At 41.9% G+C, this 12,619-nt stretch overlaps 1 protein-coding gene across 1 annotated transcript in view; it reads left to right on the forward strand.

Moving 5' to 3' along the window:
- LOC109931903 (integrin alpha-9-like) overlaps window positions 1-12,619 on the forward strand; it is a 153,395-nt gene that overhangs the window by 27,085 nt on the left and 113,691 nt on the right. Inside the window, exons 4-5 of the mRNA XM_048595627.1 lie at window positions 1,838-1,931; window positions 12,015-12,167. Of these exons, the coding sequence (XP_048451584.1) occupies window positions 1,838-1,931; window positions 12,015-12,167 (247 nt within the window). The remainder of the gene's footprint in view (window positions 1-1,837; window positions 1,932-12,014; window positions 12,168-12,619) is intronic.

Here is a 12,619-nt window from a genome sequence, read left to right on the forward strand (position 1 = left end):
CATCCAGCCCTGCACCTTGTTGTCTTGTAATCTCCTGGAGTTATCTCAGGCTATGAAAATGAGAAGAGATAAAATAGCAGGCTTGGTACGAGACATGTTTTATGTCTTCCTTGTCAAGAATGTGCAAGAAGAGGGGTTAAAAGCCAGTTTAACCCCAGTCTGTGTGTGCTGGTGATAGGTGCTAGTGAGGTGAGGTGCTCATGTGTGCAAGTGGCCTGAGGTGCCCATGTATATAGCCTGGGTTCAAACACTAGTGTGTTGTGAAGGTCACAGTTGGAGGAATACCCATTATTCACCACTGCATTACAGGTAAAAGATTCTTTCACTGTAAATGCTATAAACCAGTAAGTCCGTCAAAAGGAAAGATGATAAAAGAATTTCCATCAACCTGAAAAGTCAGAACTCTCAAATATTGACTGCCCAATACCAGCGCTCCACTATTTAATCCTTATGAATAACCCAGAAGCTGAACCATATATATTTTAACTTTTAGACTTGCTTCTCACTGACCCCGCGGCCAAGGATATATTTCCCTCCCCACCCCTATCTGCCTTTTGTAGGGACCTCTCACTCCATGACTCCCTCGTCCGCTCCACACTCCCCACTAGCCCCACTAGCCCCACCACCCCCGGCACCCTTTCCTGCAACTGCAGGAAGAGCTACACCTGCCCCTACACCTCCCCCCCTCACCCAATCCAGGGCCCCAAAAAAACCTTTCATATGCGACAGGGGTTCATGTGTACATCCTCCAACTTGGTCTACTGTACCATTGCACCATGCATAGATTCGGGGATCGTTTCGTGAAGCATCTGCGCTCTGTACACAACAAACAATGACACCTTCCAGTTGCCAACCATTTTAACTCCCCCTCCCACTCCCTGGGTGACATGTCCATTCTGGGCCTCCTCCAGTGTCGCAATGACACCATCCGCAAACTGGAGGAGCAGCACCTCATATTCCACCTCGGGAGCCTACAGCCCGATGGCCTTAACATAGATTTCACCAGTTTTAAAATCTCCCCAGCCCCCAGCCTCATCCCATGTACAATCCTCCTCTCATCCCCGCCTCCTTGACCTGACACAACCTGTCCATCCCTCCTACTTCACTGACCAAACCCCACCACTTCCTACCTGCATTCACATTCCTTCACCAGCCCCACCCCTCCTCTCTATTTATTTTCCAGCTCTTTTCCCCCTCTCCATTTCTGATGAAGGGTCCCGACCTGAAACATCAACATTCCTGCTCCTGTGATGCTGCCTGACCTGCTGTGTTCCTCCAGCTCCAACTGTGTCGTCTCTTTCTCATTTATAATGCTTTGTATGTGTGCTGTGTTATTATGACTTCTTATGTTTAGCAACTATTTAACTTATTCTTTTGTTATCTCAAGAAAAATTGGCTCCCTTCTGAATTCATTTGAATCTGGAGAAAGGAATCCAAAAGGGAGGGGATTCTTCATAAATCAACCTGCAAAGCAACCAAAGGAGAGCCAATTTATCCCTTCGAACCCATGACAATTTTGTTAATCCCACCTGGAACCATAATAATTTGCAGAACCTCATCTGGGGTTGAGCCATAAAATGTCAGATTGTCTTCTAGTGCTGTACAGCTGTGATTGAAATCTTCAACATTTAGTCTTCCATGAAAATGTTGTTGGACCTAGAATTCACATATTCAGTGTAACTAAAATGTTCCATTTATATGTGCAGTTTTACCAGCTTGTTTCATCTAATTATGAGGGCAATTATTTAAAAAATGTAAACTGCCAGCTGCAATGACTACTAGAATGGGTATTATTAAATAATCGTGGCACTGCCTATGGTTTTGTATTCTAATGTAGACTGGGATTCCCAACATGTACTCCAGTTGGTGATGTGTCTAACCTGAAAATTAATACTTACTATTTTGTGAGAGTTCCCAATGATATCCTCCAGGTAAGCGCACAGTTGGGAAGCAGAGAATCTGTACTAAACATAGTTCAAGTTATTTGCTCAAGAATAATGATATGAACCTTTCTAAAAAAAATTAACATATTGATAACTCAGGAAATCAAATGTTAATTGAGAACAATAAACCTTCAACATATATTAAACTTGGAAACATGAGCTCTCCAGACTTCTCTTTACAGATTGTGATAGTCTGCTTTTGATGCACTGATGATTTTCAGTAACAATAGTTTTTAAAGGAGTCCATGTCTCTAACTTTGATTTTCTGCATGTTAAGTATAAATTCATAATAGCTAGTGCTATATCATGTCACTGTACCAATTACCTTAAGTATAATCTTCAAGAACAAGCGTATGTGAGAGGATTATATTTACAAAGTTTGTTTGTAAGGAAGTTGAACACTCTATACACATTAAGTTGACAGGTGGTCATGCTGAGGAATTGAACATTTCCTATTGTAAAGTATCCAGTGTCAGCATTAATTTCTGTAAGGGCAAAACTCCAACTTTGCCATGCTCAAATGGTAAAAAAAAACTACAGTTGACTACCAGATAAATAAAATGGCTGTTTCCCAATATGTATCTTTTGTTGCAGGACTTCACGAGAGCAGAATTTTCACAGCAATTGCCGATGTGTATTGAATGGTTGCCTGTTAGTCATAGTGACCAATAGCCATGTCGGGCTGAGTCTTACATTTTTTTGGCCATGCACAAGAAATGTCAAGATTTTTAGAGGGTTTTTCAATGTGAGACCTAGCCAGTTCTCTTGTCATATCTTACCAAACCTACTGCATTGATTGCCAACGTCACTCCTTTGCATCTCGGGTCTGAGTCCAGCCCCAACTTACCATGTGCCATTCCCAGAACAACGTACTATGTAGTGATATCATCCCTTGCATCTCTGTCACCTTAAAAAGCTTGCGGTGTGTCCAGTCAAGCACTGTTAGTCTGAAGCTGACCTGCACAGTTCCTAACATTTGCACTGCTGTGTAAACAGGGAGCAGCTTTCTCTCTAAGATGCATGTTGTGCCACTCCAATATTTCATGCATGGCATTCATTGCATTTGCATCTACAACCGCACTGACTTGCGGTTCTAGAAGTCACTGCTGTGCACGGACCTTGGAGATCTGTTTGGAAGAAAAAGCATTAGAGGGAACACTGGCAGGGACCTGAAGGCCCTGGTGGAAGGAGTGCAACTGATTGGATGACATCCTCATTCCCTAGGAGCAGGAGAGGAGGCCATGACACCAGACCACGTCAGCCTGATCCAAGGTAACCACCCAAGTTAAAGCAGTCTCAGCTATCTACAGGAGTGCCCAGGACCCTCTCCCTGCAGTGAATGCCCTTCTCTATTCCATCCGGTTAAGTGCCACCATTTTCTCTCAACTACCTAACACTTTCTCTGTCTCTGATACTGCACCCACCTCCCACCAAGGCTCACGCTCACGCACTATCACTATTGCCCTCAAACCTCTTCACTCACTTGCTGTCATCAGTACTAATCCTGTATTCCCTCTGTGCTGTCTACCCACATCCTCAGGACATCTCCAGCAAGAATAACAGCTGTGTCGCCCACTTTCATCTCCTGTCACTCCTCCCTGTCTGTCATTCAAGGAAGGAAAACTGACCCAAAAAGGGCAGAAGTTCGACAACGTTCGGCTCCTCAGCCCTTATGCAGAGAGCAACCTGACCTTGACTGCCCGAGCAGCTGTCCAACAATTTCCAAGCCTGCTGACTGGTAATGGAGGCTGCCCTTGACTTGATGTACCTGGACTTTCTGAGTGAAGTTATCTCCCTCGACTTGATTGAAACCCACAGACAACAATGGTGAACTTCCTTCCTTTATGCCTGAGCTAAATGGAAAGGCAAGACAGATGTAATGTGAGGCTGATGTCTCTTGCTGAGTGGGCAAAATGCAAAAAGGCACTGTAAAGTAGGGATGCTGCCAGTATCCAGGTCAGCTCAGAATGAATGAGTGCTTTGACAGTAAGCAGAGCGCTTGGAGATGCAGCCTGGTCCTGTCCCTGTCCCTGTCCCTGAGCACAATGTCCTTGTTGTAGCACTACACTGATATTTGCCAAAGCATCATTGATGCAGCTGTATCAGAGATATGCCATGAGGGTATTAGAGGTTGATGCATATTGGATGCTGCTGACCATGGATGGGGGCTGTGCGTGGCCGGTGCCCATGGAGCGTGGCCTGAGATGTTGGTTTCCAATGTCCAGCATGGAGGTCATTTGGAGCAAGTGGTAAGCTGAAGGTGCCAGGCACCCGCTCTGGTTTCTATGCCGAATTCTCTTAAAAGCTTGGTTTGGTAAATTAGCAAGCTGAATATTAATAAGGCAGATCAGACAGTCAACAAGGTGTTTAACAAGCAGTAATCCTCTTTAGTTGGCAAATCATCACTTCCTGGGGAGAAACTCATCTCACTGCTTGTGAAAAGCATAAATGATGGTGTGATATGCTCCTGACGTCGAGATGAGCTGCAGCAGACTCCTCATCCGATTCTGCTACACATCGTGACATATCGCACATTGCTTAGACCTCAGATAACGATTGCACTCTATAGATCTTCACAAAGGAGGTGACCCGAGTTTCTGTGTATTAATCCCACTGATTATGATTAATGCTGTGATTTTCTTTTTGTCTTTGCACTAATTCCAGCATGCCCTGTTAAAATAAGACATATATTTATAAAATGCCTTGCAAGATCACAGGATAGCTGAAAGTGATTTATAGACCATGAAGTATCTTTGAACTGTAGACACTGCTGTAACATAGCAGTGAAAGCCAATTTATGCAAACCAGTGTCCAAAATTTATGTGATAATGACTTATTTTATGATGTTGTTTGAAGAATAAATATTGGCAAGGACACCAAATGTAATTTGCCTTCTGTTTTTTGAAGAGAGTTAAAAAAATCTAAGCACTCCATTTATCAACTTAAATTTTTATTCTCAAAAACCCAAATGGGGCTTGAATCCACAAACTTCTCTCTCAAAGTAAGAATGTTGCCAACCAAACTATTGCTGACTGGTAAAGTAGATATGGATGTAAGTATGTATGTCAGTGTCCATATGTGGGGGCTTCCCTCATGAAAGTGCTGTTAGAACAAATTGCTGGGTAGATCAATGAATTTGCACTTCTCATTAACTTCAGGTTTTGATTTTTAACAAGTATAAAATTAAGGATGTTGCCCTATCAGTTAATTTGTTTAATCGTGCCTCGTCCAAAGCTTTACGCCATTTACTAAGTTTTGGGATCTAAAGTCATAGCTAAAAGCACAGAAAGAGGCTATTCAGCCCTTTCTACCTGTGCTGGCTCACTAAAGGGCAACTCAACCAATTCCATTCCTCTTTCTTTTCCCTGCCACTCTGTAATTTCTTTTTCCTTCAGATAATTAACCAATTCGCTTCTAAAAACCTACAGTTGGAATATGCTTTTCACCACACTGTAAAGCAGTTTTCAAATATTCTTTCATGAGGTATGAATGTCATAGATAAGGCCAGGACTTATCCATCCTTATTTGGCGTGGAGAAACTGGTGATGAGTTGTCTTGAACTGCTATAGTCCATCTCGTGTAGGTACTCACTTAGTGCTTCCACTAAGGGAAATTCTACAACTCTGGGTCAATGAAGGAACAGTGATATAGTTCCAAATAAGTATGGTGAGTCACTTGGCCGAGAACTTAACAGGTCGTGCTGTTCCCATTAGTCTGATGCCCTTGACCATCCAGGTGGTAGAACTCTCAAGTTTGGAAGGAGCTGTTGAATGAGCTTGATAAGTTGCTGCAGTTAAATTCGTTGATGATACACATTGCTGTTAGTGTGTGCTAAGAATGGAGAGAGTGAGTATTTATTGGTGAGTAGAATGGCAATCTAACAGGCTGCTTTGTCCTGGAGTTTCTTGACTGTTGTTGGAGCTAGGCAAGTGAAGAGTATTCCATATTACTTCTGACTTGTGCCTTGTAGATTGTGGTCAGTCTTTGGGGAGTTAGGATGTGAATTACTCTTTGCTGGATTCTCAGCCTCTGCCTTGCTCTTGATGTCACAGTATTTAGATGGCTCGTCCAGTTCAGTTTCTGGTTAATGCTAACACTGATGCTGGAGGATTTGGCAATGGTAACATTGTTGAATATTGAGGAGAGATGTTTAGATTCTCTTTTGTTGGTGACATTCATTGTCTGGCACCGTGAGGCACAAATGTTACTTGCCACTTCTCACCCCAAGCTGGAATGTCACCCAGGTCTTGCTGAATGTGGACAGAGACTACATTGGTATCTGAGGAATCCAAACGCAGTCAAATATTTGTGTGAACTGTCCACTTCTGACCACATGCATGGGGAAGGTCTTGATGAAACAACTGAAGACCGTTAAGTCAGGACACTACCCTGCTGCAGTAATGTCCTGGGGATAAGATGAATAACTTTATGCTATATATGACTCAGACAATAGCGCGTTCCCCTCCCCAACCTTATCCCATTCCCATTGACTTCAATTCTTCTCTGGAGCTTGACTCGCCAAGTCCAGGCAATTGGTACTTTTATGTCAAGGGTAGTCACTCTCATCCCACCTCTTGAATTCACTGATTTTGTCCATATTTGAGCTAAAGCTTCAAAAGTTCTGGTGTTAAATGCTGGTGGAATTCGAACTGAGCATTAGTGAGCAGGAGTCAGTGCCCTTTGATAATGGCGTTAATGACACTTTCCATGACTTTGTGATAAGAACAGACTGATGGAGTGGTAATTGGACAGATTGGAGTTAGTTTTGCTGCAAGTGGGCAGATGCATTCCAGAAGCTAACATTCGCTTTATAAAACCATTCTTCTTCATGTCTCCTTTGCTATTCACCTTAAATTAGTGTTCTGTGGTCCAGCTTCAAAGTTTTATCCTATGTCTGGATATTTCAGGCTAAGTCAGTTCTAAAAGCAACCTTGCACAGCTCAGTTATAAAGCTGCCAACCTTATAGAGGTCTTGGTTCAGCATCACATTTAGAAACCTTCATTTTAGCCAGAATAAATTAATGAACAAGCCAGTGTTCTGGTTATGAAGACATTCAAAGATGGATGCACGATATTGGGATTAGCAGATGAGAAATTCAATGTAAGGTTTAATATCTCCTGGTTGTTAATATAATTTAACACAATATTGTTTAGGAAAATAGTGTGATTACTGAGCTCAGTCCACCCATTAGGATAAATCAGGCTGACACAGCAAGCTGCATTTAATTAGGTATTGACTTGGGATTTTGAACTTTTCTTTCCTAATTTAATTAGTGTCAGATCTAATGAGCTAATGATTTTGATATAATTTAATTTATCTGATTATGAAGTTCTGTGGAGAGACTCCTTTGAAACTATCTGATAAATCACTTGGTTTTCACAGTGGTTTTGAATCTTGCCTGTTTGCATTCTTGGGTTTCAGTGAAATTAAACTGATAAACAGGTTTTAGAACAAATATGCAGGGAAATGGTTGTACTGAAGTGTGAAGACAGATATAAGGAAACTGAGATGAGGAGTGTTAAGGATTCAAGGATGAGATAGCTGGAACTTTGTCACTTAGTTGTTTGTACAACTCAATCCAGTTTTCCCATCATATTAAACTCTAAGATTAGTTATTATGATTAACTATTATATATAAATATGATATAAATAATGAGAGGATTAGTTGGCAGAGATTTTAAGATGGTACATGTTGGCGTTCACTGAATGTGAAACATCTCTTCTAGTTCTAGCCTAAAGGTGGTATTAATGCCCAACCCCCTGTGGGGAGTTTGGTAAATTGGGGGCCTATAATCAGACAGGTAGCTGACTGGTGTGTCTTGGTTCCACCCTGGTTAAGGTGGTAGCAGGAAGATCTGTGGATGGCCTTCCTGCCCCATTTCCCATTAAGACCCTTAAGTAAGACCACTTCAGTGCCTCATCCTGTTGGCACTGGGCCAGGACTCGCAGGGAACATGACCAGTAAACCTGTGGGCTGGCCATCTCCCTCTGCTATTCATGTGTGAGCAAAGGTAGCAGATACAGGGAACTCTGCTGCCTGTGAAAGAATTTATGCAAGCGGTGAGAAATAAAGTTATGATGAAATATCCAAGAGACAAAGCCTATTGTTCTCCGGGCACTGTCTACAGCCGCTGAGTCTGTGTGTTTGAATTGTTTAATGTTTCTGATTGGAGTATTCTCCCAGTTTGAGTATTGCTGAAAAGGGAACCTGTTGCCGAAGCCTTGCATTCATTCCAAACAATCTCAATCTTTTCTACTGATAAGTGGGAATTTGACTTCAAGTGCAGCTTGGGAGAAACCCATCTCATTGACCAAGACATTAGAACAATGCACTTGTAACCAACACTGACAAATGATTTACAGAGTCTGCCAAGAATACAGAGTAATTAAGGAGAAACTGTCTCTTTGGCAGAAGGTTTGAGAAACAGTATACACTGTTTTAAGCTGATTAACAAAAAAAATAATGATGAGATGAGGAAAAACCTTTCTATGCGATGAGTGGTTGGGGAGAGTATGGTAGCGGCAGATCCAATTGATTACATTCAGAGGAGAATTGGATCGCTATCTGAAAGATAAACATTGCTGATATGTTTGTGTTCTGAATTCCACATTCCCATCTAAGCCTGGTAACTTCGCCAAGCAAGAAACCATTCCTCTGCATTAAAAATATTCAATGACCCTGCCTTCTGAGGCAGAGTGTTCCAACATTCTACAACCTTCTGAGAGGAGAAAAAAACTCCTTGACTATGTCCTAAAAGGGGAACTCCTAATTTTTAAACATTTCTGAACTTAGTCGGAAGCAGAAACCTCCTTCTTATGTCCATCATGTCAAGACCACTCAGGGTCAAGTAACTCCTCACTTGTCTAATCACCAGTTGAATGAACCTGGTCAGTCCAAGCTGTAAGAAAGCTGACTCGTTCCAGGTATCAATCTAGTGAACCTCCTCTGAACCATCACCAATGAATTTACATCCTTCCTGAAATAAGGAGGTGAAGTATTCAATGTGTAGGAACAAATTCCTGCAGATGCTGGAATCTGTGCTGAAAACAACAAATGCTGGAGATCACAGCGGGTCAGACAGCACCCTTGGAGAGAGAGTAAGCTAATGTTTCGAGTCTAGATAACTGTTCATCAGAGCTGAAATGAAGTCAAGTCTGGCTGGAGACCCACCATTGTTATACCATACTCACATTCTGATTGCTTAATCTGAACTAGCAACATCTTTTCTCCATCAGCACCCTGCACCCACTACCCCTCTGAGCACAAATGCTTTCCCTTCCACTCTTCAGCACTGAAGAGTTATCTAGACTTGCATTAGCTTGCTTTCTCTCCTTGGATGCTGTCTGACCTGCTGTGATCTCCAGCATTTGTTGTTTTCAGTACAGTATTCAAGATGTGGTTTCATGAATGCCATGCATAACTGAAGCAGAACGTTCATACTAATACGTTCAGCTTCTACTAGCAATCTACTAGCCGTGTTAATTACTTGTCATTCCTGCATACTATGCATTTGTCACTTATGCATGAGAATACCTCGGCATCTTGGAGTTTTGCAGTCATTCAGTTTTTGGAATACGTATTTGGCGTCCCTGTGGCATTGCTATTAATTCATGGTGTTGCTCAATTGCAAGATTTGCTGAACAACCCCTTGGACTGACTGCAGCATACTGTTAATGGAGTAATCTTTGTGAAGATTGTATGTGACCTACAGATTGATAGCCGTTCCTTTCATATGTGTTCATTCAAAACTGCAAATTTAGTCATGAACATGCTGCTAAAGGAAGCTGTAAATATTTATGCCTTGTTGTTATATCATGGCATTACAGATGTGCTACCATTTTCTGGATATGTAATATTAAAATTATAAACTTAGCAACTCATGCATTTGAGCAAAGTTTTAATGACACCTTGAGTCATGGTGTAACTGCAGTGTAACTGTTAAATCCTCTTTAGGTTCAACACTCATTGACATTTTCATTGGTTTCTTTAAATGGTGTTTTCTGCTAAGGCAATGCTACTGTTAGTTCAAAAAGATGCTCTTCCTACCACACAGGCTGGTGTGATGCCAGTTACATAAGCCATCTGCATCTACAACTGGCTGGTTATATCAAAAAGTATGCTCCTTTGGTTGTTTGTAATATGCAAAGTACAGACTGTCTACGATCAGACCATGCCTGCAAATGGTGAAAACAGAAACGTTTACTCTTAGATAACAAAGTGTGGAGCTGGAGGAACACAGCAGGCCAGGCAGCATCAGAGGAGCAGGAGAGCTTACGTTTCGGGCCTGGGTCCTTCTTCAGAAATGGGGGAGGGTAAGGGGGCTCTGAAGTAAATAGAGAGGTGGGGGGCAGTGGTAGAAGGTGGATAGTGGAGCAGATAAGTGGGAGAGATTTCTGAAGAAGGATCCAGACCCGAAACGTCAGCTTTTCTGTTCCTCTGATGCTGCCTGGCCTTCTGTGTTCCTCCAGCTCCACAGCTTGTCATCTCAGACTCTGGCATCGGCAGAAAAGGGTCTAGGCCCGAAATGTCAGCCTCTCTGCTCCTATGATGCTGCTTGGCCTGCTGTGTTCATCCAGCCCTGCACCCTACTATCTCAACGTTTACTCTTAAATGTGATTCAGTGATCGGTAGCAGTTGTTGAACAACCCTCAATGTTACACCAACAACCAATTTAAAATAATATGTTGAGCTCATTAAATGGCTCATATCTGCTTGCTAGAAGTGATATATATTCATAAACAGGGAATCATTCTTTGCAAAGTAAGAGAATATGTTCAAGCTTTGCACAGTTTTAAATTACACTGGAGCCTGGGAGTCTCCTGTAGCTTTCTCCAAGGCAACGGCTCAGTCAATCAGAATCCACTTGCCAAACAATTTGCAATCTTTGCTCCTGTTGTATAAACTATTGTGACCATTTGAAAGTTGGAATTGTTGCATTTGTCCTGATGAGTGCAAGTCAAAAAGCATCAGCAACATGTCTCTCTTTTCCTTCGTTACCATTTATTAACCTACCACTGTGGCAGCTTGCTGGTGAATAAGCATCACATTTAGATCCAGAGTTGAACATGGAGGCACAGGAAGGGTTGGAGGCTTATACCTTTGGCTTCAATGCTTAAATGTCCTTTCAAATTTTAGTGCACTAAAGCTGTGGATAAAATCAGTCAGTGTAGTCAAAGCAATTGCTTTGTTAAAGGTTAGACTGCTGAAAAATATATAAGCAAAATGCACACTGTTGAAGAACGGGAGCACTTGTGGTGCAGCGGTAGTGCCTCTATCTCTGGGCCATTGGGGGCTTGGTTTCAAGTCCCACCTGCTCCAGAGATATGCAACAATGTCACTGAACAGGTTGATTAGTAAATATCATACTGGAAAAGTAGGGACACTGTGGTGCAGTGGCAGTGTCCTTATCTCTGGGCTAGGAGACCCAGATTCAAGGCCCCACCTACTCCAGAGTTGTGTAATAACATTGCTGAATAGGATGATTAGGTAAAATAATTCATCCTGTAAGTGTGTTAGAACTTATGTTCAGAACATTGAAAAGAAGTGACAACTTTTCTTCCACTTAATTTCTGCCTTAATTATGTTGATTCTAGTACTATCTGGTAAGTAAAAACTGAAAGAACTGCGGATGCTGTAAATCAGGAACAAAAACAATGTTGCTGGAAAAGCTCAGCAGGTCTGGCAGCATCTGTGAAGGGAAAAAACAGAGTTAACGTTTCAGACCCGGTGACCCTTCCTCAGAACTGAGTTCGAGGGTCACCAGACCTGAAATGTTAACTCTGTTTTTTCCTTCACAGATGCTGCCAGACCTGCTGTACTATCTGGTAAGTGTTCTTTTGTGAAACAGTATGAATGTCTTTTTGCTTGTTGAACTGCAAGTATTCCCCAATTTTCTCGGATCTTCTTGTGGGGGTTTCTGATATGCCGTGCAAAAGTAAACTCTACAACATTTGGTGGAAATCTGTTTCTCTCACAATAGATGCTGCTAGAACTGAGTATTTCCAGCATTTTCTGCTTGTATTCCTGTTGTGCCTTGTTGTGAAATTTCTTAATTTGCTTCTTTCTGCAGCGGGAGGTGAAGGATGTGATAACCCCAATCGTCTTTGAAGTTACCTACAACTTGGGCAAACACCTGATTGCTGGCAAGTCTGAAAAGGAGTTTCCAGCTTTAAAACCAATCCTGCGCTGGAGAAAGGGACAGAAGCTGGCTCAACAAAACCAGGTGAAACTTAGATTATGGTTTTACTGCACAACAGATGCTACATTTCTTGCTAGTTATGTGCATTTTATTACAGATTTTTTTTAAAATGAAAAGTGCAAGTTCTAAGTAGACTTGTACCGTGGTCAGCAACAGGTAAATCCATACATTGCAACCCCTTGAGAGCAGTAACAGGTTCTCGGTGCCCAAGCCAAACATCATAAGCTCAGTGTTTAACTTCTGGAATTTGATTTGAATCATTCTTCGTCTGAAGCTTTACTTTCTGTGAGAGTGATGTTCTGACAATAATTCATTGATATTATTTCAGCAGATGTTTTGAAAGAATAAATATCTGGCAAAGTCTTTGAGAGATCAAAGAGTTAATGAAAATCTCATTTCAATAATTTGTCACAAAACAATCATTTATAGTCTCAGATAACAAGGTGTAGAGCTGGATGATCACAGCAGGCCAAGCA

The sequence above is a fragment of the Rhincodon typus genome, chromosome 4, assembly GCF_021869965.1.
Source record: "Rhincodon typus isolate 14 chromosome 4, sRhiTyp1.1, whole genome shotgun sequence".
Classification (NCBI taxonomy): Eukaryota; Metazoa; Chordata; class Chondrichthyes; order Orectolobiformes; family Rhincodontidae; genus Rhincodon; species Rhincodon typus.